At 36.0% G+C, this 24706-nt stretch overlaps 2 protein-coding genes and 1 long non-coding RNA gene across 6 annotated transcripts; 2 read left to right on the forward strand and 1 right to left on the reverse strand.

Annotated features, from left to right (window-relative positions):
* Window positions 1–1903: 1903 nt before the first annotated feature.
* RIC7 (ROP-interactive CRIB motif-containing protein 7) lies at window positions 1904–3586 on the reverse strand. Its single transcript, XM_028266444.2, has one exon. It carries the CDS (start codon window positions 3454–3456, stop codon window positions 2086–2088), a length of 1371 nt encoding a protein of 456 aa, XP_028122245.2. The 5' UTR covers window positions 3457–3586; the 3' UTR covers window positions 1904–2085.
* Window positions 3587–16639: 13053 nt separating this feature from the next.
* LOC114313928 (endo-1,3;1,4-beta-D-glucanase-like) lies at window positions 16640–20802 on the forward strand. 3 transcript variants are annotated; one of them, XM_082905895.1, is made up of 5 exons: window positions 16640–17611; window positions 18215–18297; window positions 18576–18750; window positions 20120–20246; window positions 20645–20802. In XM_082905895.1, exons 3-5 carry the CDS (start codon window positions 18674–18676, stop codon window positions 20729–20731), a joined length of 291 nt encoding a protein of 96 aa, XP_082762021.1. In that variant the 5' UTR covers window positions 16640–17611; window positions 18215–18297; window positions 18576–18673; the 3' UTR covers window positions 20732–20802. The 3 variants fall into 3 exon arrangements, with proteins under 3 accessions (XP_082762021.1, XP_082762023.1, XP_082762020.1); XM_082905897.1 differs by having other exon boundaries at window positions 18729–18750; XM_082905894.1 differs by having other exon boundaries at window positions 18215–18750.
* Window positions 20803–20999: 197 nt separating this feature from the next.
* Window positions 21000–22129, forward strand: LOC114278604 (uncharacterized). 2 transcript variants are annotated; one of them, XR_014350663.1, is made up of 3 exons: window positions 21000–21618; window positions 21817–21853; window positions 21942–22129. It is a non-coding gene; the product is annotated as an uncharacterized LOC114278604 (long non-coding RNA). The 2 variants fall into 2 exon arrangements; XR_014350662.1 differs by having other exon boundaries at window positions 21817–22129.
* The last annotated feature ends 2577 nt before the right edge of the window (window positions 22130–24706 follow it).

The following is a 24706-nucleotide window of genomic DNA, read 5'->3' on the forward strand; positions in this document are numbered from 1 at the left end:
CAAAAAATTGCGTTGATCAGATATCAATAGTCATTTGATCAAATCATATTTTTATCGATGATAAATATGATTTTAAAAATAAATTGTTAACAAAAATGTGTCCCAATCAAATGTCTATCCATATCTAATTAATGTGATTTTTTTCAGAAATGAAATATTCGATGAGCCCTACACATTGTACGGTTTAAATTATCAAAATTAAACCCGTGGTGGCCGCATAGGCCCAAACCGTACCAATTTGTACCCGATTCCAAACTACCCAACCCATTTTTCATCATAGTCAAGTGGGCAACGATAAGCCTTCGTTCGGAAGGAACTTGTTTAATCCCATTTTTTGATTATTTTAATTTAGCTAAAAAATTCCGTTTTGAATGAATATTTGACCTTTTTTATAGTTTTTTTTAGCTAAATAAAATAATTATAATTTGATATGATATTTTATTTTATTAATTTTTAATTTATTTTATCTTTTAATAAATTAAATTAAATTAGTTCAAACTATCTTCTCAAACTATATTAGTCATTCTTGATGAAAACTGACGTGAATTTAATACATTATATAACGTAGCCTTAATAATTATGGGCCCGTTTGTTTTGAGTTATGTAGATGGAAAGAGATTAGGATGTGAAGGTGTTATTTAGTGTTGTATTTATTTGTAGAATTGGGGAGGAGATTAGGATGGTGGAGGCGATATAGATGGAGGTTGGGGAGGGAATTGAGATGGAGGTTGGGGAGATGGTATTAGAAAAATAGTGAGGGGATTAGACTTTTTTTTTATTTTTTATATACTGGAATTTTTTTTTATAAATATTAATGTTTAATTTTTTATATTTTTTATTTATTTTATTATTTTATATAAAACTAATTTAACAATTCCTACACTAACAACTATCATCAAAACAAATACAATTTTACTTAATCCCCTCACGAACAATCTCTTCATTATTATTTTCACACTATTAATCCTTTCTATTCTATCTCTGAAAACAAACGGGGCCTATGAATAGTGCTATACAAACTGATACAACACTTGTCATGTAAATTGAGTCTCATTTTGTATTTCAAATTTTGACTTTTTGTTGTTTGTTTATATTCTTCTAAAAAAGCTTAGGATTTATAGTGGATGTCGGAAGTAGATTTTTTTTTGTAATTTTTTTAATTGTATGATATTATTAGAGAATTTTTTTTTATGTTTGGGAGATAGTTAGATTTTTTTGTAGGTAGATGTGATATTTGTGAGAGAATATAGAATTTGATGTAATATTTTTTTTAGATTTGTTTTTTTTTTTATTTTCTAACCAATTTGTCTTTTAATGGAAAAAAATCAAAAACATTTCTTCCCAAACAGCGCCATAGTGTAGTGATGCATTTAATTGACTTGCAAATGAGGGAGAGGGAAGGAGAAAGCAATGTTAGGTATCATGAAAAATATTTCATGAAAATAATCATGAAAGTTTTGTGACCATTAAATTACACTTAGGATAAAACAACACACACTAATCAAACAACACACTAATCAAGGTAATTCAAGAATCATAAATCTTTCATGATCATTTTCATGAAAAAAATTTCATGATCCCTAACTTTTCTCGGGAGGAGAATTAGGTTTTTAAAAAAACTCTTTAAATTTGTCTCCCATTAATTTTGAAATCAAACACTTAATGTGAGTTTAACCTGAGTATGACGAAAGATAAATGTCATGTGTGTGCAAAAGAAGAAAAATTAATCAATAAAACTTGAAAAAATAAAAATATTACATTCAAATAGAGCAATTATAAAATGTACAACAAAAAGTAAGGAACCAAAAAAACAATTCTAGCAACCCAACAACCAACTATTAACCATTTCAGTCCCTTAATCCAACAATTTGGCAACTTCAAATTAGGGTAAACAAACCATAAATGGAAACAAACATATGCATTTGTCATTGATAGAAACTCCTAATTACATTTTGCCCCCATCCTAAGTTTCCAAACTACAATTACTAAAACCTTAAAAAAAAATGTCCAACCTAGTCGGCAGTATAATGTTATGTTTCCCCTGTTTCTTTCTCTCTCTACTCTCTCTTATCTATCTCTATCCTACTACCAAAGTAAGAGGAACAACAACCCTAGAAACATCAACAGATGAGAAGCTTGAATGACAGAATTGCCCCCAAGGAATGGGACTGGACTTGGAACATGTTGTGGATTGTTGCACACCTTCAAATTCCCCAAACTGCCCCCGATTTTAGCAGACCTTAAACCCTCATCAACACAAAGTTCTGGGTTACCTTGTAATTTCAGCTTCTTCCCCATCTTAGCTGCAAATTTGACTGAAAATGGAAGCCTACCCTTCAATTTGTTGTTCTCCAAATTCATCTCATTCACAGACTCCAATCTCCCAAAGTCCTCTGGCACTGTCCCTTCAAGCCCATTGTTATCAAGCCCTATATAACAAGCTTTTCTTAAAAATACCCCCATGGAAGTTGGAATATTACCAACAAGTCCTGTATTGGACAATCCTATTCCGATTATGCCCCTGAGATTTTCCCAAATTTCCGGAATCTGCCCTCCAAGATAGTTCCCACTCAGATAAACCTCTTTCAAACTGGGCATCTCTGATAAGAACACAGGGATTCCGAAATTGGCAAATCGATTATAACCCAGGTCTAGAAACTCCAAATTCCTCAGATTCTTCAAGCTTTCTGGGATTTTCCCGGAAAATCTATTCGAACTGAGGTCGATCTTCAGAACCTCTGTTAGTCCTCCGATTGATTCCGGGACATTTCCTTCAAACCCATTTTGGCTAAGATCGAGAAGCTTCAGTTTCTTCAATTTCGCTAGATTTAGAGACACTTCGCCGCTGAAATTGTTTCTGGAAAGTGTGACCTGTTCGAGATTGGTTAAATCTCCCAACCCATCTGGGATTTCACCAAAGACATTCGTTCCTGTGAGAACCAACTTCTTCAAATTCGTCAAGTTTCCAAGTTTTCCATCGAGAGAACCAATCAAAGATGGGCTTTCAATGAACAAAAGCTCTTCCAAAGAAGCTCCGAAGGTGGAGAAATCAGGAACATAGACTTGTGAATCGGTGAAACATCTATAGAAGAAGAGTTTTCTGAGGTGTTTGAAGGAAGAGAAGAGGTGGTCGTTAATGGTGGAGGTGGGTGTGCATGGTGGGTTCGGAGAGTAGTTCGAGACGTAGCCGAAACTCAGCTCCGAGACGTGCAATGTCTCGGTTTCGGTGGCGGAATCGAAGAAGTCGCAGACGACGCCGTGTGGGGCGGAGGAGCAGAGGTCGTCGGGGAAGAGAGTCCGCCATGGGATGTCCGAGTTGATGGATTCGAGGACTCGGTACACCGATTCTTGCTCGTCCGAGTTGAGAACGGGTTGTGAATAGCCAACAATGGAGAAGAAGATGAGGAGGATAGTGAGAACAGGGAGTGGTTGAGAAGAAGAAGAAGAGAGAGCCATTGGAGAGAGGTGGACAATAACAAGTTCTGAGGCTATATAGAAAAACCCTAAAACAGGGTTTTAGAGAGAGAGAGAGAGTTTGGCTTGAAAGATGAAAGAGAAGACAGGAGAGGAGAGGACACAAGGTCCTTTGCAGAGATTTTGCTGGCTTTCTTGTTAGCTCTGGAAAAAAGTGAAATGACCAAAATGGGCTTGCTTTGTAATAGAGGTTGTTTGGGGTGTTCTAAATAAGTGCACTTTTTATTTTTTTAGATTAAAAAATTGAGGAAAAAAATATGGATACTTAGGTTAATTTTTGACTTTTTATGAAAAAAATATGTATTAAAAAATTATATAAAGAAGTGTGTAGGAAAATATTAGAAATGAAAAGTCAATAGCCGTACAATCTAAGGGCTGAATTGATTGTAAGAAATTATTGGTTAATTTTCGGGCATTGAACTTGACAGTTTTGTTCGGCCCGTGAGGGCCATCACGGGTCCTATTTTGGAAATCTGAACCGTTTAATACTTAGAACTCATCGAGTACTATATGCTAATAAAAAATCACGTTGATCGGATATCGATAGCTATCTGATCAGATATGTTTCATTTCAATCGTTAATTATAACACCATCCATTTTTTTATACAAAACTAATTTGATCATATAGTTATCAATATCCGATCAATGTGATTTTTCATAAACATATAGGACTCGACGAGTTCTACACATAAAATGGTTCAGATTATCAAAATGGAACCTGAGATGGGGCCCATGGGCCGAATAGCAGCGTGTGAAAATTGCACCAAATTGTGCAATTTTTCCTTTCAAATGCATCACAAAGCTTCCCAGGTCAATTGATGAGTTGTACACTTGTGTGAATTGATGTGTAAAAAATTAATTTTTTAATATTTTTTTTGAGTGAATAACTTTTTAAGTAATTTTTGAAGTTTTTGACTTTTTTAAGAGATGTCAAACTTAGCAAAAATTCTGATTTGATACTAATAATGATAGGGTCTAAAAAAAATGATAAGGTGAGCTTGTGAAATATGATTTGGCATGAAGTGATAGAGAGATAAATGTAGTGGTAGAAATTGTGCCAGTTGTTAAGGTGTCGTTTGGTAACACTTACGTTTTCAGTTTTCTGTTTATATTTATAAAAATTTAAAAAACTCAAATAAAAATTTGTTTGGTAAAATTTTTGATTTATAAATTAGTGGTCTCAGTTTATAAATTTGGCCAAAAAATGTGTTTCCATTTTGAATTTTCTGTTTTTTTTTTTTTTTTACCACCCAGCACTAGCCACCACCTGCCACAATTTTTCACTACCGTCGTCCGCCACTACCACCCACCACCACCCGCCACCACCACCCACCACCCACCTGCCATCCACCCGCCACCCGCCACTACCATCCACCGCCTGCCACCACCACTCGCCACCTACTTGCCACTACCACTCACCACCCACCTGCCACCACCTGCCACCACCAGCTACCCACCACCACCAGCCACCTGCCACCCACCCGTCACCACTAGCCACCACCACCATCACCCACCAGCCACTTGCCACCACCACCCACTCGCTACCACCTACCACTCGCCACCATCACCCACCCACCCACCACCGCCACCACCCGCCACCACCCACTACCACCGACCATCCGCCACCCACCTGCCACCACCACCCACCACTCGCCACCGTCACCCACCCACCCACCATCACCACCCACCACCACCTACCATCTGCCACCCACCTGCCACCACCACCCACCACCCGCCACCGCCACCGCCACCATTACCACTACTACCCACTCGCTACCACCCACCACCCGCCACCGTCACCCACCCACCCACCCACCATCACCGCCCACCACCCACCCGCCACCACCTACCATCCTCCACCCACCACCTGGCACAGTCACCCACCCGCCCGCCACCACCACCCGCCTCCTACCCGCCACCACCACTCGCCATCTGCCACCCACCTATCACCACCACCCACCACCCGCCACCACCACCCACCACCACCAGTTACCCACTACCCACCATCACCACTTTCCACCATCGTCTTCCGCCGCCATTTGCCATTTCTCACTCTTTTTTATATTTTTAAATTTTTTTAAATATTTTGTCAATTACCAAACGCGTTTGTAGTTTGTGTTTTTCTAAAAATAAACAAAAAATAAACAAAAACCAGTTTATAAATTTTTTGTAAATATAAATTGAAAACGTAAACATTACCAAACACACCCTAAATATATCATCATTTTGCATGTGTTGTTTGATTAATAATGGTGCATATATCCAAATGACCAAATATAGGATTAAACATAAAAATTATTCTATCGAACGACTGTTCAAATAACTGGCAGATATTATAATAGTCGCGATCAATACCATAACAATTGCGATCGACAAACTCTAGCAGGTGGTCCAGTCAGATAATTGAATGCACAATTTCTAAGTTTGCCTAAAATTTTTTTAGATTAACTACAATTCATGTCATCATTCACCATGATATAGGCTTATTTTAGTAACACGGCTCAAAGTCAATTTTTTAGTCTTTTTGATTTTTTTGAGTTACATTACTTTTTTATTTTTTTAAATATATTTTTTTTTAAGTCCAAGAAAATTAAAAAGTTAACTTAACCTACTTTTTAAAATAAGCCATAATAATATTAAGGCCTATAACAAATAAAACTTTTTTTTTTCTAAAATTTCGCCTTCTTCTTCTTTGTTCATTAATTTCTTTTAAATAAAATAATTTTTCTATTTGTATAAAAATTAATTACATAATTAAACACACTTCTCTTATGAGTTTAAGACCCATAAAAGGATGTGATTCAACTCAATTGATATGGTTGTGTCCTGTTCTATGATTTGTTTATATGTTTCGAGAATTATTTTTAAAAAAAAAAAATAAATTATCAGCTGACTAATGTGATTGAGTTATAAGAATGCCAATTTTTAGAATGTATTAAATATTTAAGATTTTGTTAAGGTGTGTCCAAACATATGTTTATAAATTTAAAAAACAGTGATACTATATACGCTAATTGGTATACCAATTAATGTACGAAATTATATTATTGTTACTGATCACACTCATTATATAAATTATAAGTACTCAAAATCTTTAAAATTATATCACATCATCGATTAATATACTAATTGATATATCAATTAGTACATATAGTATTATTCTTTAAAAAATTATATATTTTATGAAAATAAGCAAGCTAAAAAAATATACTACAATAATCTTTTTAAATATTTTTAACATGAGTTATAGAAATACATATTACGAACATTCTTTCACATTTTTTTTTTTTTATAAACAATACATTCAATTATAATTAGCATGACTCAATATAAAATTTGTTCGTTAGCATGACTCAAAATAAAATTTGTATTAATTTTAAAACAGTTTTTTTAATTTTTCAAACAACTTTTTAGCTCAGTTTTGATGCAATCCTAGTTCTCTCTTTTTTTTGGGGTTTGGAACTATTGAGGGCATAAAACAGTAATTATTCCAACACATAGGGGCAAAACAGTCCTTTCACATAAAACGTACGGCTATACAATTCGCATGAAGCAACAGTAAGATGTCGGGGCCAATGCCAATGATCAGTCCACCACAGTTTAACAAAGGTTTATCCAACTCCACCCTTTAAACCCCGAACACATCTCCCAACAAACCATTCTGACATCCAACGGCCACGATCGCAGCAGATCATTAAAGAACCGCTCGAAGATTAAAGCGCGATGACACAGACTTGCTTTTTGGGGAAGGGCACATTAAAAGAGGCGCCGACGAAGCGAAGAGACAGTGGAAACCTGCGGGGGGACAAAAAAGCAGCCGCGCGAAGACGACATCGACCCGCCGGCAGCCGCCGACTTGTCCCTCTCTCTCTCTCATCTTTCTCTTTCTCTCTCATGGGTCCTCAGTAGTCTAAGAAAGTCCTTTCTTTTGAAAGCGACGTCTAACTGTTGAGAGGCGCAGAAGCATCTTGGTGGACACCTGTCGGGAGGAGATTGGTGTGATTGTGACACGTAGTGGGAGGTACGAAAGATCGTTTCCGGAAATGACAGAGCACGGGAATTCCGTTTACAGGCGCTGCGTTCTTTTGGAAACTGTTTAGGAAGTGAGATGATTTTTTAATTTTTTTAATTATTTTAATTTGAGTTAAAAAGTTTAATTTAGAAAGGATTTTTTGACTTTTTGATTTTTTTAATTTTTTTTGTAAGAGAAAAGTATAATGATTATGTATTAGATATGGCATTTTGTTTTTTGTGGGTAAAATAGTCTATTTTATTTTTTGTGACTAAAATAGCCAAATTAGCCCTTCCCAAACGGACCTTCAGGGTTGTTTAGAATGATCTAAATAAATATATTTTTTAGTTTTTTACAAAAAGATGTATAAAAAAATAGATAAGTGATATGATGAAAAAAAGATAAAAAGATAATAAGATGAATTATTTAGGGGATACCGAACCACCCCTCACTTTTGTGGACCGGATGAAGTGTAGCGTGTGTAATAATGATTATCTATTATTGGACGGTGGATTGAATGACAAAATGATAGTGATCGACAAAATGATAGTCGTGTTTGACAAAATGATAATCATGATCAACAAGATGACAATTATGATTGACAAAATAATAGCCACAATCAACAAGCTCTGATAGATCGACCACTCAATCATCTTACTAGTCATTTACATTAAATTTTTTTTTTACATTTACGGAGTGGTTTAGGATGATCTAAATAAATGTACTTTTTGACTTTTTATGAAATATGAGTTGAGTTTGAAACGATGTAGTAAAGAGATGTGACTTAAATAAGATGATATAACTTAAATAGGATAGTGACTTTTTTACTTTTTGACTTTTTAACTTTTTTAAGTTATGACAAACAAGACCTTAGTAGTTGTTTGAGGTGTGCTATATGAGTGTACTTTTTGAATTTTTAGTTTAAAAAGTAAAGAAAAAATATAAATGTTTGAGATAATATTTTGACTTTTTACGAAAAGATATGTAATAAAATATTGTAGTAAAATCAAAATGACCATTTCACTCTTTTGACTTTTAATTTTTTGACTTTTGAGTAGTTGAATTCAAAGTGCAAAATAATAATTTTGTCCTAGTGACTTCTCTCACAAACTATCCTTAAATAGTATAGATTTTTTAATTTTTTTACTAATTTTTTGACTTTTTAACTTTTTTTAATTTATTCCTAACAAAATCTTAATTATGTATTTAGGAGCATTTTGACAACAAGCTAAAAAAGTCAATTTTTTTAGCTTTTTTAGACAAAAAAAAACTAATTTTTTATTCAAAAAAACCTAATTTTTTGCCAAAAAAATTAAAAAATTAAAAAATTAATATTTTACCAATTTCTCAAAACATTCCTTAATCTTCTTTGTACGTAGCATTACTGTAGCTTGTGGGCTATTTATTGCTCTTCTTGTGTCCCGCAACTTTATGATTCTTTTGGTTTTCACTTTTTAGTTAATTTTTTTAAAAAAATTATTTTAATTTTCAATTTACAAATGTAATAACAAATCGTAAGACCTACTAACGGTTGGTTTAGGAATAGATTTTTTTTAATTAAAATATGTGATAAAAAATTACTTAAAAAAAATATAGAGAATTGACCCACTTTTCATATTATTTGAAAAGTTAACCTGTTTTTTAAAATCACATTTTGAAAATATATCTTTAAATTGAAAATGTAATACATTTTAGTCGCATATTAAAATTGCAGGTTGAAAACGTGATTTTAATTTAAAATTATATTTCCAAAATACAATTTTAAAAAGTAAGTTAGTTTCCAAAGTAATTTGAATAGTAAATCAATTCTCTAAATTATTATTTTTAGAATATTTATTAAAAAAACCTCAAAAAACTAGTATGTACAGGATAATTTTTTTGACTTTTTTATATTAAAAAAATGTGTAAAAAGTAAAAATAAAATGAAATAATTGACTTTTTGTATACTTTTTTTTTTGATTTTTTAGTAACTTTTGATTTTTTGACCTTTTTAATTTATTGCCAAACCAACCCTCAATTTTACCAATATTTTATTTTTTTTACATTTTGTAAACGTATCAAATTTTTTAGTCATAATTTTATCTTAAAAAGGTAAATATATATAAAAAAAAAAACTACTAAACGATTGTTAATGAGGAATTTATTAAAGATCAATTAATACTAAAAAATTTAAACTTTAATAAAAAAATTTCACATATTCTCACATATTTTTATATAATTTTCACACACATATATATTAACATTAATCACCACTCATTAGATAGTAGTAAGCATTTTTTGTAACAAAACAAATTTTTGCTAAAAAGTGTTATGATAGTTTTAAAAAAAAAAAAAACGACGTGTGTGAGCCCACTATGGGCCACATTACAAAGATTGAGGGAGCAAGTAGAGATAGAGAGCTCAAAATAGCGAAAACATCTTTTTGTCTAGCAATGGGACCAAACTAGATGTGGAGAGCGAAAATGAAAAATGGACAAAATATGTCTTGTGATGAAAAGCCTGTTGGAGGAAGAGAAAAACAATTTCACTAGCAAAAATGTTTCGTGTAACCCTCTTGCCTTCTCATTTGAAGATGCTCTTACAGTTTTTTTTCTTCTAAAAATACACATTGATCTACATTGTTTATCATTTGATGCCTATCGAGTACATCATCCATGTAATTGTTCAATTCTTTAAAGACATACGTAGTTACCGATATTATCTAACAATAATGTAACTTGTAAGTCATTTTTAAAATAAAATTTACAATAATTTTTATCTAATAATATACCGAATTAATCATAAAAATGATTATGAAAAATATGAAAGGCCTAACCATAGGGGTGACCTCTAGGGCTAGACCCTAAGAAGACGAGGCCTCAGAGGTCACTTTTAGATAATACTACACAGTGGGGTTACTTAATCATGTAACGGTAAGTCGCGAATTTATTCATAGGTGGGGATTCAAACCAACACTAATGACACTAGGTACAGTTTGCCCAGATCTAGAAGGTTCGCCCTACTAATCATATGTGTTGTCGCTCGAATAACTGATCCCGAAGAGAATGAAGCCTGGAATATCAAAGTCTATACCTCAAAATCTTATCAAATTATCACTGTCACTGGGGTTATGATTGTGAAAAATATATCTACAACAATGAGTGACAGTTTATTGAACGATGGCTCCAGCAAACTAATGTACATGATTATGATTACTTTTTTTTTTGAATGATTTGTTAAATTTTTCCTAGATTTATTATTTTCCTATTAACTCTTACTTTATAATTGTACACATCTTCTAATTGTCAGGGTCGGCTTTGAGCTATTTGGGGTCTAAGGAGAATTTTTTAAATTGGGCCCTTCATATATTATTATCTAAAAAAAAAAGGATAAAATAAAAAGGATAAAAATTTATTTCTATTTGCATTACAATTTAACAAAATTTAGACAACAAATATATATATAAATATATAATAGTTGGACTTCAACTAGTTAAATCAAATATTTATTTTTTAGCTTACCAATGCTATAATAACTAAGGGATTGTTTGGGATGTCTTAAATAAGTGTACTTTTGACTTTTTGGACTAAAAAGTTGAGGGAAAAAAATGGTTGGTTGGGTTAACTTTTTGACTTTTTACGAAAAAATATGTATTAAAAAATTGTATAAATTAGTATATAAGAGAAGTTTGTGCATTGTAGGTTGTACGATAGGCAGCACGATTTACAGAGAATAGTATAGGAGATGCTTGCCTCCTTTTTCGGGCATTGAATTGGACAGTGCTGTTTGGCCCGTTACGTTTCATATAAATATGATTTATGGCAACATTCAATTTTCTATATAGGAAATTGAATGTTGCCATAGATCATAGGTGTCACGTTAAGTTTATGTAGGTGTCACGTTACGTTACGTTTATGTAGATATAATCTATGGCAACATTCAATTTTTTATATAAGAAATTGAATGTTACCATAGATCATAGGTGTCACGTTACGTTTATGTAGGTGTCATGTTACGTTACGTTTATATAGATATGATCTATGGTAATATTCGATTTCCTATATATGGTTTTACTATTATTTATGATATTAACAACTAATATTGAGGGTAAATGTGTCAACAAACTTTCCACAAGACTTATGGGAACTGTAGACACCCCATTTTTGACCGTCCTCAAGACTTGGACGTCATCGTTTGAACACTCGATAATTATCCATGTTCGTGTTCGTCTTGAGTTCTCAGAGGTTTCGGCCGTGCGCCTTGCCTCGAGACCTCTCGAGTTGTTTGTTTTGTACTCGGTTGTGGACCAAACACTTGTGTGTTTGCTTCTAAGGGCAGGGAATGGCTTGTTGGCCATCTCCACACCTCACCGGCCATGGCTTGAGGCTACCAGCCCTGTTTTCTTGCTACCGACCAAAAGTGTTGGCCGGTCGGCAATGTTTTTGGTCGACCGGCCATTTCTTTGATCAATCGACCACTTTTTCTGGCCGAGACCTTTTCTTGAGGAGGTTTGAACCTTTTGAACCCTTATTTTAGCTTCTTGAGGAAGCTTGAACCTTTTGAACCTTTGTTTTAACTTCTCCAAGAAGCTTGAACCTTTTTAGCTTCTCTAAGAAGCATTGACCCTTTTGCTCTAGCTTCTCCAAGAAGCTTGACCCTATTGTTTTGGCTTCTTAGAGAAGCTTGAACCCTTTGCTTAGCTTTTTGAGGAAGCTTGACCCCTTTGCTCTAGCTTCCTCAAGAAGCTTGGCCCTTTTGCTACAAGCTTCTAAGAGAAGTTTGGCCCCTTTGCTCCAAGCTTCTCCAAGAAGCTTGGACCTTTGTTCCTCTATAAAAGAAGAGCTCCTCTTCCATTGCAAGGGTTCCAAAAATTTTGCTAAGGCAAACAATATACATCTCTCTATATCTCTCTATTTTGAGCTCCAAATTGCTTGGTTCTTGGCCCCTTTGCACACCAACTCTTAGCCTAACACCTCCATCATCAACCTAAGCATCTTGGAGGCCATTTTTAGAGGCTAAGGGACTGGTTTTTGGTCTAAGAACCTGATGGTTTTGCAGCTGTGCATCAAGAGTGAGAAACACCCTCTTTATTCCCCCTTTTTGCATAGAATTTTAGCCTATCTTTAATGTTGTTTTGAGCTTAATTTATAACTGATAAAAGTTCTGTTTTTGCATGCTTTTGAAGTTTGTTTAAGATCACTTTTGTGTTTGGGGCTGTTTACCCCCTCTTAGGCCTTGTTTGGCCTCATTTTTGTGCTTTTTTTATGAGCTTCGGGACCACCTTGTATTGGCCCTCTCACCACTGAAATCCAGAGGGATTTCAGTGGTGGGGATAGTGTTTTGAGGTCCTAAGAAGGAGAGGGGGATCCTCTCCTTTGTTGTCTTGTTTACTAGCATATTTGGCCTTCCAAAGGGGCCCATATTTGCACACTTCTTGAGCATATTTCAGACCTTTTTCAGTGAGTTTTAGGGCCTGCATAACCCCTTTCCAGAGTTGGTTTTTCCATGTTAGATGTCCTTCTTGCATGTGTAGAACAACCCCTTGCATGGCCTTCCAAAGGAGTACCTCATTCTAACATGTATTGGACACATTCAGTGGGTATTTGGTCATATTTTGGCATGCCATGAATTTGTTTTTGGCTGGTTTAATAGCCCCTTGAATGCTTCATATACATGTAGTGTAATCCATACTTACTAGCCAATGTTGCATGTTGTTTTGGCCCTCCATTCTAGCATGTTTTGGCCCTACTCCAAACATGTTTTGTTCATATTTTGGGCTGCCTTAACTCTATTTTTAGGCCTCTTGGTCGATTGGTGCTTGCCATGCATGCTTGTAGTGTAATAGCCATGCTTAGCTTTGAGTTTTGAAGCCTATTGCATGCTTATATCGAGGTGTTTGCATGTTTTAGTATTATTGTGTATAGTATTTCAGAGCTTATACATGTGTCATACTCCCCTATTTTCCATGCTTTAAATGTGTTTGAGAGTTGTGCTTGTATGCCCCATTTATGAGCCTTTGTATGAGCTTCATTTAAATGCATTTCGAGCCACCATCTCATATCATTTTGCCATTGTTTTAGGGCTGCATAAGGTCTATTTGGGGTTGGTTTCATCATTTGAACATAGCTTTGCATGACTATAGTGTAATGCACTTCACTAGTCTTTGGTGTTTGAGCCTTCTAGCATGCATAGCATGAGTGTTTGCATGCTTCGGAGTCATTTTGGAATCATTTAGTATGCCATTTCAGAGCTGGAATGTATGCCATTGTATGCCATGTTTCATCCTTGCATTGCTCTTGGAAAGTTGCATTTTGTGCCTTACGCTTGGAGCCCTTGCATTGTGCATGTTTGCATGAATCTTAGGTCTTGTTCTCATCTAATATGGCCACTGATTTAGACATGGCTGAGGCTTGTCCAAATTAGTTTAAATCTATCTTTTGCATGTTGCTAAAATGTTGTTACATTGCTTCATGTTTGCATGCTTTGGTTGCATCATGTCTTGCATGCTCATTGTTTGAATATTGTCACATGTTTGCATGTTTGTCCACATGTTCATGTTGCATACTTAGCTCGCATGCTTAGGTTGTATAGCATATCATGCATCTCGTGCCTCTTGATCAAACCATGATAGAGGTTGGAGGTGTCTTATTTGTTTTGTGTGCATTTTATTTGACATTGAAATTGCACACTTTGGCTTCTCGGGCCATCATGCATTGAAATGCGTGATTGGTGGCCCGAGGACCGAGGGCCACACTCCCTTGAGTCCATAACATGATGGGAAGGGTGGTTGTGTAAACATTCTCTTTAGAAATACATTGCCATGCCTTGTCTGTCCTCTACTGCTGTCAAACAGGGTTCTGCAGGAAAAAATGGCCGACCGACCACATTCAGTGCCGGCCGGCCATGCATTGTTGGCCGAGAGCCTCATAACTGGTCGATGACCACTTTTCCATAGCCGGTGACCATCTCTCTTGGCCGGTGACATCCCACAGTGTTCAGGGAGTGTTCTAGAACCATCCTTGGGACTTGTGCAGTCTTCAGAGGTGCGGGGCAATGTAAACAGAGGCAACTGTGGCATGGCAACGGGTTTCCGGACGAGGCAAATCGAGCATGCATCATCCCATCATTCCGAGGCGAGGCTGTGGCCACCTTCCTCTTGTAATTAATTAGAAGTTTTGTAATATTTAATTAGCTAGAGTAGTTAATTATTTATTCAGTTTGTATTATTCATTTGTTCCCTCCGAGAGAGGGCAAATTGTGTAATAAGCGTGCGTGTGTGTGTGATGCATGTCTTCCAACCCCCACTTCTTTCTCCCTTTTATTTACTAGCTTATGATGGTTAGTTTACGACATGTTTCAATTAGCATACTTATGCTCGCATGTTTGCATTCATTCATCTGTCTTGCATGCACCGGGCTCGGCGCATCATGCTAACTACATTGTATTTTAATTCCAAATTGAACACATGATTATCTGTTGCATCTCATATGCCATCTTAGAGTAGTCGAGCCTATCTTAGTTGCATTTTGCATGTGTTGCATTAGCCATCTTAACATGAACTAGGATCATGCATTGATTACTAACTAGTTCCTGATTTAGCTCGGAGTACTCGGTAAGTGTTTTTGCTTTAGCATCCTTGCATGTGTGTGAGTAACTGCCATGATAGCATGCTTACCATGAGGCTATTTGCTTATGTGATATAATTGTCTGAAGGCCTGTGGGTGAAGGTTGGATTACTTGAATTGGGATAATTCATTGAAATCCGTGTTTTAAGCCTACTTGCGAGTAGCAAACTTCAAACCATTTCCAAACAAACGGATATGCGATGCTTTGTTCCAAATTAGGCAATCTAGTCTATACTTGTTTTGCTGTGCGCATCACGTAGTAAAGATTAGCTAATTAACCGGAATAAGAACGCATGTGTTTTCAAAAACAAGATATCATGTTTAGTAGTGGCCGATTTTTGATCGAGCGAGCGGGGGTGCTTATAGCTGACCTTCCCCAATCGTACCTAAGTTCTCGAGCCGAGGCAACTTTGGTGATGACGGACACGTGTCCTTAGGCACGAGTCAGGGTTTCCTAAATTCTCCCAAAATAAATATTTAGGTGGCGACTCTGTATCTGGCAAAGCAGTCCATGTTTGGCACTTCTTTCTAAAAAATCTGTTTTCCAAAAACGATTTGCCGGATTTGGACTCTTTGGTGATTTATCAGTCTTGCATTGCACTTTGCAAGATCAGATTAAGAATCGTGACAATTTGAGTCTGAACTGTAGTGAGCCCAAATGAACAGAACGGGATTCCCTCCCGGGACGTTTGGGGACGTCTACAAGAACATAAGTTTTTTAGTAGGACCATGAGAGGGTAATTTGTAAATAAATTGGGCCGAGCTAGGAAAAGTCTTCTTTGAAAGTTGGGCCGCGCAATGGGCTGAGATAAGGGCTGGTGTAGCTCGGTCTTAGGCCAAGAAGACATCTCATATTTCGGATTCAGGCTGAACTATGGGCCGAGGAGTTTGGGCTTCGCAAGTTGGACCTCGTCCTTGTTACACTACTACAAAAATAGTTAAAGATCACACTTTGACAAAAAAAAAAATCTCACTTTTATTGAAAGTGTGATAAAAAAAATTAGATTGATATTTTAATCACACTTAATTTGATTGAGTGTGATAATATTTATTTTTCATGTCACTTTTCAATTAAGTGTGATTATATATATATATATATTTTTTTAATCACATTTTCTAATTAAAGTGTGATTATATATATACTACTACTTTTTAATCACATTTTTTAAATAAGTGTAATTATATATATATATATTTTTTAATCACACATTCTAATTAAAGTGTGATTATTTATATACTTTTTAATCACACATTCTAATTAAAGTGTAATTATATATACACTATTATTTTTTAATCATACTTTTTAAATGAGTGTGATTATATATATATTTTTAATCACACATTCTAATTAAAATGTGATTATATATACATTATTACTTTTTAATCACACTCCCTTGTATAAAACATTCCAAATTATTTTTTATATAAAATATACAATTCCCATTTTTAAAAAAAAAAAAAAAAAACCCCCAACACCAAAACACAAATTAAAAAAAAAAAAAAAAACATAAATTCAAAATACATTTGACTCTTTGGCTGCTTGTAATCAAAAGCTAGGGTTCATCACAAACGCACACACGGGAGAGAGAGAGAGAGAGGGAGATGGAGATGGAGATGGAGATGGAGATGGAGTGCGTTCAATACTATTGGCGCTACCACTGCCGCCGCCACCGCTCCTCCCTCGCCGCCCTCTCTCTCTGCTCGTATTCTCTTCACTGGTCGTCTACTTCGTATTCTCCACTCTCGTCATCAGTTCCAAAATCCTAACCCTACCTTCGATCTTCTCCAATCCCTCCACAAGCCATATTTTCAAATCCAGACCCTACACTCCCCTTAACTGTTTCAGAACCTTTTGTCTACAAAGGACTACCGTCGGACTCGTCAGAACGGCAATCTCGAACGGGCTGATTGCGATAAGAAAGATTAGGTGGCGATGCACATTAATGCGTCAGAAACGAAATCGGAAGATTGACAGTTCATCTTTGCCCTAATTTTTCTCTCCATTTCTGTTCAATCGACCCCTCGAACTTCTCTGATAAGAACTCTGCACCAGATTTGTTGGTTCAGTCCAGCTCTAGGTTCAGCCTTGAGGTACACCTAACTCTCCTCTCATATTATTACCTGTGTTAGACGGACCCATATTTGTTGCTCTAAATTGGTTTAGGTTAGCCTAAGCAATTGAATTTGAGGTTCTTAGATTTGAAATGTGGTGTTAGTAGAATTAGATGACAATTAACAAGCTGTATATATTTATGTACTATTTCTCAGTTGTTTTTTCAGTTAACTTCAATGAGATTCGTGGTAAAGTGAAGTAGAATTGATTGTTCTTACTGCATTGCTCTCTTGAGATATAGAATCAATAGCTTCAAAGGATGATTATGTATTTACTTTTCTTGTGGGTGTGTGTGGGGATGAAGATGAATTGTTGAATACTCAGTGTCCTCAACATTTGGAGCTGAGATGGCAGACATAAGTTAGTTCTAGTGTACATGCTACCCCCTTGATTGCTGATATAAACAGGTGAAAAAAAAAGAAGCTTTCCTTTAAAGTATTATATGCCGCCAATTTTGGTTTTAAATTCATGTGACATATTTCACTTGAATTAATCATTTTTCTCTTCGCCTTGTTTTAGGAGTATTGCTCAAAATTTTCTTGAAAACACTCTAGGAAAGGAAGCCAAACTTTGATGTTACCCATTGGAATTAATATAAAGCAATTTTTTAAAATCAAACTTTAACCCAAGAAAAAAATAAACAGATTATTTTTTCTGTAGCTTAATGACAAAACAAAATTGTGGGTTTGAAATGTAGAAAGAGCCTCTCCACACATGGTGCATCTGACCCCTTTCCCAAATCCTGCAAAGGCGGCAGCCTCTTGCACTGGGCTGCTTTTAACTGACAACACAGTTTTCCCAAGCTTCACAGTCAAATACCCTCCGAGATGAGTGCATTCAGCAGAGAAACCTTCAATGTCTAGAAACTTCAAAAACGAAATAAAATATCTAGTAACTGTTATTCTTTGATATCAAGGATTTGTAGGGAACATGCTTTATTTTTTGCCTAATAATTTTAATATTTGTGGTGGACAACATGTTTTATGTTGTATTCATATTTTAGATCTCAGTGATGGAAAGCTCGATATAGTTGTTCCCTCATTTGTTCACTACCTGGAAGTCCTTGAAGGTTCTGATAGAGATAAAATGCCAGGTATAACTTGTTATTGGTTATGTGTGAAAAGCCAGAGTTGGAATATGAATTTTCCTTCTCATTGCATTATGTTAAATTAGAAGCATTTAACTCATTATTTTCTAGTCTAGTGAGAACTTAGAAGTACAAGAGCATGATGAACTTCAGTTTTTCATGTTTTTAAAATCATTAATCACTAAGGTTTTAAATCGCGGTATTAGGACACATAATGGTAATGGTTCCAAACAATATGCATATTGTTCTGTGAATCGACCTTGTTCTGGTCTTTGCATCTCCAGGTAGGAAGTTACATGCGAATGCAGAAGATCGCGAATGCAGAAGATGATTCCGATGAAAATTTAAAAGTTTGCATTATGATATATGTTTTGAGTTCTCAATGTTCTTTCACAAACTAAGCTTTAGATGTTTTGCTTTCTTAAAATGTTTTGCAGGATATGAAGCTCCAAATATGAGGTATGCTGAATTATTACTATTATCTGTTGTTAGTAAAATATTGTAGTTGGTGTTGTCTTTAACTTGCATATTTACCCGCAGACCATCAGATACTACCTAAGAAAGTTTTTGTTTTGAGATTTGGTGTTGGACCTGTTGGTGTTCATATTTTATTTTTTTAATCCTTTTGACTTCAAGACATCAATTCATTCAATCAACTTGTTGAAGCTCCACTTATAGCTTGGCATTTTCATGATCATGCACCTTTATTTGTTTATTTATTTTTTATAAGTAATCTGTGCAAAATAGACAAGTCATGGAGTCTGTGGAATTACATTCTAGTGTAATGTGATTTTGATGTAGGAAGTGTACATAACAGTGTATCTGCATGCAGTAAGGGTGCTTGCATGGCATTGCAAGCCTTTGTTCTGATCCTGGAGAAAGAATGTAATTAGGTCCATATTTAGGTTAAAGATTATTTATACATTTTAACCAATCCCTGGTTATGTATAGTCCAACATTAACTAATATGCATACATAGGAGTTGTGTAAATTCATTTTATTATAGATAAATTTTGTCTCTTATTTCTTGATTGAGAGCTAGTATATGGGGAAAAAAAAATCTTTTGATTAAATTGTGACAGGACTTAGAGGGAAAAAATCAAAGGTCAAGGTTCTGGAAATAGTTTGCATGTATGGACTGAAACTGAGCAATTGAGTTGGAACTTAAATTGGTTAGTAGTATAACTGGTTATGATGTCTCGTCTATATTTTGAAACATTAGGGAACTGTTAAGGGATTAAAAGGAGATGAGGAATTTAGTTTGCTAACAGCTTTCTCAAATCTGGTGCTGGAATGCTGCAATTTTGGCCAATTGAAATAATAATATTATAAAACCTGGATAGCATTCTGAGGAACCATAGTGATTATCTATTTTAATTCTCAGTGGTGTGTTTGGTTGAAGAGAAAAAAGGGACGATAAGGGAGAGATTCAAAAAGTTTTTATTTTCTTTTGTTTGGTTGACTTAATTGGAGAGAAAATAGAAGAAAAATGAAGGAAAGTTTTTAAATATTTTATCTTCACTCTCCCCTCCCCTCTCTCTCTCTCTCTCTGATAAGTAAAAATCTTCATTACACAAGCAACTTTGGAGGAAAATTTAAATTTAGATTAAAGTGCAACAAATAACGCTAAGAGTCAATAAACTACATTTTTTTCTTTTAGTTTCTGTCCCACTTTCTTCTCAACCAAACAAAGGGAAATGATTGGTTATTTTGTCCCCTCTTTCCTTCCCTTTTCCTCTCCTTTTATTTTCTCTTATTTTGTCACTAATTGCATCATTATCTCTTGTAATTTAGTTGAAGTAACATTTTGCATTTTATCATTTTGAAGGAAACTTGCAGACAAAGTGGCAGCCGAGGGATTTCTAGTAGTGGTTCCTAATTTCTTCTATGGTGAACCTTTTGACCTTAATAACCCTAATATGGACTGGGAATCATGGAGAAAGGAGCATGGCGTGGTTAGTTTCTGGTTTCACTACCCTTTATCTAAAAGTCGGTCATCGAAATTGGCATGCTAGTTTCAAAGATTAAAGAAGTGATAGTGCACATAGTTTTTCTCTATTTCAACATCACAAGGTTCCAAATTGTGGTTATGTATAATTTTTAAAATTTTTAGGGTTGTCCAATTGAGATAGGACTAAAACCAAAATTTTTCGACATGATTAAAATAAAATTAAAAAAGTTAAGTAAATAAAAAAAAAATAAATCAATAAAGATCAACTTTAGGCCGATAGATTCATCACTAAATGTTATGAGAAGCATATTGATCCTATTAGAAGACAAAAGGTTTGGAAAGAAAGAATTTTTTCTTCAACAATTCAATTAGCTATGTTAATGTGAACTTTCTGCATTCCAGGATAAAGGGTTTGAAGATGCCAAGCCAGTAATTTCTGCTTTACGAAGCAAAGGAGTCACTTCAATAGGGGCTGCAGGTTTTTGCTAGGGTGGTAAGATGTTTATATTGCTTTTTACATGAAATAAGCTGTGAAATTTGACATAGTTGAACTGGGCTGCTCTTCACCAACGAGTCATGGACTCGGCTGCTAAGATTATGGGTTATTTTTGCGTTTGACTTGGGTGGTAGTTGTAAAACTAGCAAGGACTGATGAAATTCAGGCTGCAGTGGTTTTGTATCCCGGTCGCATCACAGAAGATGAAATCGAAGGTAAATTTCACACTTCTTAAGCTCATAACATGTGTGTGTGTGTGTGTGTGTGTGTGTGTGTGTGTGACTGATAGCTTGTTCTTACCAACGTTAAGTGCCCAATTTCAATATTGGGAGCCGAGGTTTTGTGAGACATCGATGCATTTTGTGCTTGTAGGGTTTTTGTTAGGCATTTTACGAGACAATAAATTCTTGTATCTTCAAAGACTGGAAACAATAGCTAAATCTGGAACTTTAGGTATTTTATTTTATTAATAAGGCTGAGTGTTTTATTGGTACAATGTCAACTTCTTCCTTGGGGGGAATTAATAATTAATGGTCTGTAATTGAATTTATTCTAATATTATACAACTTTTGTGGAGAAAATGCAGACAAGTGGAGACCTTAATCTCATTGGGCAGTTTGGCGTTGGGTTCTACTCTGTTTATCTTGTCGCTGACTATGTTGAAGTCATTAGCAAACATAATGAAGATAAACAGTATGCCTTTGAATTCATATCCTTTTTCTAGTGAACTCGAGTAGTTGTTCTTACAGTCGAAAATTTAACAAATGTAACTGTGGATGTATCTAATTTGTTGACTTTCAGGTATGTTTGGGAATCACAGGCTAATGGGGCATTTGCAATTTCTAAGGATACATGGAATGAACCACTTGGCTGTGGATTTGTTATGTTTGATTTATAATTTTGGATTTGTTGATTCTATATATATTTTTGGTTTTATGACTTTAAAATATTTAGCCATACATTGAAGATTTTTATTTTGGATTTATTGATTCTATGTATATGTCATATTTATATATGGTAATACAAACGTTTTATACTAGTAACAATTAAAGTTGTTATTCCTTTTCTATTGATGCAGGGGATGAAGAGTTAGTGTGATGAGAAAATTGTCTTTTGTAAGACAAGAATAGTCTCTACAAAAATAGTAAGTTCATTCATATGCTTCTAGTGGTTTCTGAATTATTTTGTGTTTTTATTTTTCAGGTCAAAAATTTCCTGGAGATATGCAAAATATGGTCAAAGAATTCAACAACTTAGTTTTTTCAAGTTTTTTATTTTTTATTTTTTAATATATGTAAGCACAGTTAAAAACTTTTTACTAATTCCTTTGGAGTATATATTTTTGAACATTGAACTTTCATTTATGAAATATATGATGTTATTCTATTCAATATATGGTTGTGATTCAAAATATAGTATATAGTGTGTATTACATTCTTTAAATGCATATAACATGTGATCTTATCTAATTATTAATTACGTATTTTATTAGTTATTAATCACACTTAAAACATGTGATCTAAATATTTTTAATCACACTTAAAAGGTGTTGAGAGGGTGGTTTATGACCTGGTATTGGGCCGAGGCAACGACCGAGCGGGTTGAGAGCCCAACCGTGCATGGGGCCGAGATGATCGACTATTCGCCCGAAGATGGGCTGTCAGAACTTGGCCCGGGTAGGAATTGGGCCAAGTGTGCGCCGTCCCGGACCGTAAAAAAGCTCGGCAAGGCAGTGCTCGGTTGGACCGACCTGCTTGATCAGGGGATGGCTGAAGCCAGACAAGCTGAGCGACCGGCGCCCAGAAAGGCGTGGTCAACCGAGGAAACCGTTTGATCGGCATGAAGGCCGACCACAGGAGGTGTCCCGGGCTTGGCTTGGCCGAGATGCCGCCTAGCCCGGTCCTCCCTGGGCCTAGCCAGTGAAGCGCTTGGGTATGAAGCACAGCACGGCTGTGGATAGAGCAGCCCGGCTGCCGAGCTCCAGCTGAGAAGACAGGCAGTTGTGATTAGGTGATGATCGGCAAGGTTTATGCTGACAGATGGGAAAGCGGAGCCACGTGTCAGGAGATGACTGGGAGTGGATATGGGGCGCAGAGGGTATATAAGTATGTCTGCGGCCCCCATACGCAAGGATGAACATTCTGTAAGGAAATTCTTACACTCATTCACTCCTCTTTCTCTCTCTCTCTATATCCTAAGGTGTGTGCTAACTTGATCGTCGGAGGGTTTTTCCGGCCACACACCGCCGGGTAGCTCACCCTTATTGGCTCGCAGGTGATTGGACAGAGACGGAGCTCGGAAGAAAGGAGTACGGGCTTGCCGGAATATTTGCTCCCCGCACAGGTGTGATCTAAATGTTTTTAATCACACTTAAAAGGTGTGATCTAAATGTTAACAATCATACTTAAAAGGTATGATCTAAATGTTTTTAATCACACTTAAAAGGTTTTTAATCACACTTAAAAGGTGTGATCTAAATGTTATCAATCACACTTAAAAGGTGTGATCTAAATGTTTTAATCACACTTAAAAGGTGTGATCTAACTGTTATTAATCACACTTAAAAGGTGTGATCTAAATGTTATCAATCACACTTAAAAGGTGTGATCTAAATGTTTTAATCACACTTAAAAGGTGTGATCTAACTGTTATTAATCACACTTAAAAGGTGTGATCTAAATATTTTTAATCACACTTTTTAATCACACTTAAAAAGTGTGATTAAAAATAACCCCTTTTAATCACACTCCCAAAGACTACACTTTAATAAAACTAAAAAGGTGTGATTAAATAACAAACATCACACAAAAAAAGTGTGATCTTTATCTATTTTTGTAGTAGTGTTAGTTCGGTTGGAGACTGCTGCAGTTACCTCGGTCTAAACAGACAAAACCGAGGTAACATTAATAGTGAGGGCCGAGCTGTGTATAGCTCGGTAGGGTGGCATTCGATAGATCGGCTTTCGATCACACGGTCCGAATGGTAGGGGACCGAGATAAGACAGTTCGGTCAAAAATGTATAACCGAGGTAAAGGGTTCAGCCATCTCACTTGGCTTGCAGTGATGAGACTCCTAGTAGGACTCTGCTAAGGAGAGTTAGAGTCCTACTGGGATTGTACAAACCATCTCACTTGGTTGGTAGTGAGTAGGAGTATGACTCCTAGGAGGACTCTGCTAAGGAGAGTAGAGTCCTACTAGGATTGTGCAAAACCATCTCACTTGGTTGGTAGTGAGTAGGGTGTGTGATTCCTAGGAGGACTCTCAAAGGGAGAGTTGGAATCTTACTAGGATTGTGCCAAAGTAAAGTCTATAAAAGCTCATGACCAGACCTATGGACAGTTATCCCAATTCTTACTATAGAATACACAGAGCTTATTGTCTATTGTCTAGTTGCTGACTTAGGCATCGGAGGGATTTCCGGCACACACCCGCCGGTTAGCTCACGTTTGTGTTTTCAGGTGGCAAAGCAACGTTGTTTGGAGGAGCGCAAATTTTATCAACAGGATCATACGAGAATAATTATTTCGTGCTTGTACAATTGGTGCCATCTGTGGGAACTCTCTCCGGGGTGACCGGAGCCAGCGCGGTTGGGGGCTAATGTGCGGGAAATCCCACATCGGTCTGTGAGGGACTACTTTCCCACCTTATAAGCAGGCTAGCTCCTCTTACCTTGCATAGGCCTTTTCCCCTAGTGGGGGAGGAACAAAACCGTGCGGTCGGAATGCCAAAGCGGACAATATGTGCAAGGCACGGGGACCGGTGGCTTTATTTGGCACCGTCTGTGGGAATTTCATAAAGAACAAAACCTCTCGATCAAGTTTTCCTCTATAGTTGAAAGTAATGACGCACAATAAAGACTCGCCACAATCTGCTATCGATGGACAAACACCGGAAGGGGATGGGAGGCGCGAAGGTTTACCTTTTATCCCACCCATGGCGGAATTAGATCCCCAGTGAAGGAATCCGCA

This window comes from Camellia sinensis, chromosome 14, assembly GCF_055761805.1.
Source record: "Camellia sinensis isolate YWXY chromosome 14, ASM5576180v1, whole genome shotgun sequence".
Lineage (NCBI taxonomy): Eukaryota > Viridiplantae > Streptophyta > Magnoliopsida > Ericales > Theaceae > Camellia > Camellia sinensis.

Bases quoted from the DNA above. Each gene is read 5' to 3' on its own strand.
- LOC114313928 (XM_082905894.1), top strand. From the start codon at position 18,674: ATGTTCTTTCACAAACTAAGCTTTAGATGTTTTGCTTTCTTAAAATGT. The intron at 18,751-20,119 runs GTATGCTGAATT...ATCATTTTGAAG, and splicing joins TATGAAGCTCCAAATATGAG to GAAACTTGCAGACAAAGTGG. The intron at 20,247-20,644 runs GTTAGTTTCTGG...TCTGCATTCCAG, and splicing joins GGAGAAAGGAGCATGGCGTG to GATAAAGGGTTTGAAGATGC.
- RIC7 (XM_028266444.2), bottom strand. From the start codon at position 3,456: ATGGCTCTCTCTTCTTCTTCTTCTCAACCACTCCCTGTTCTCACTATC.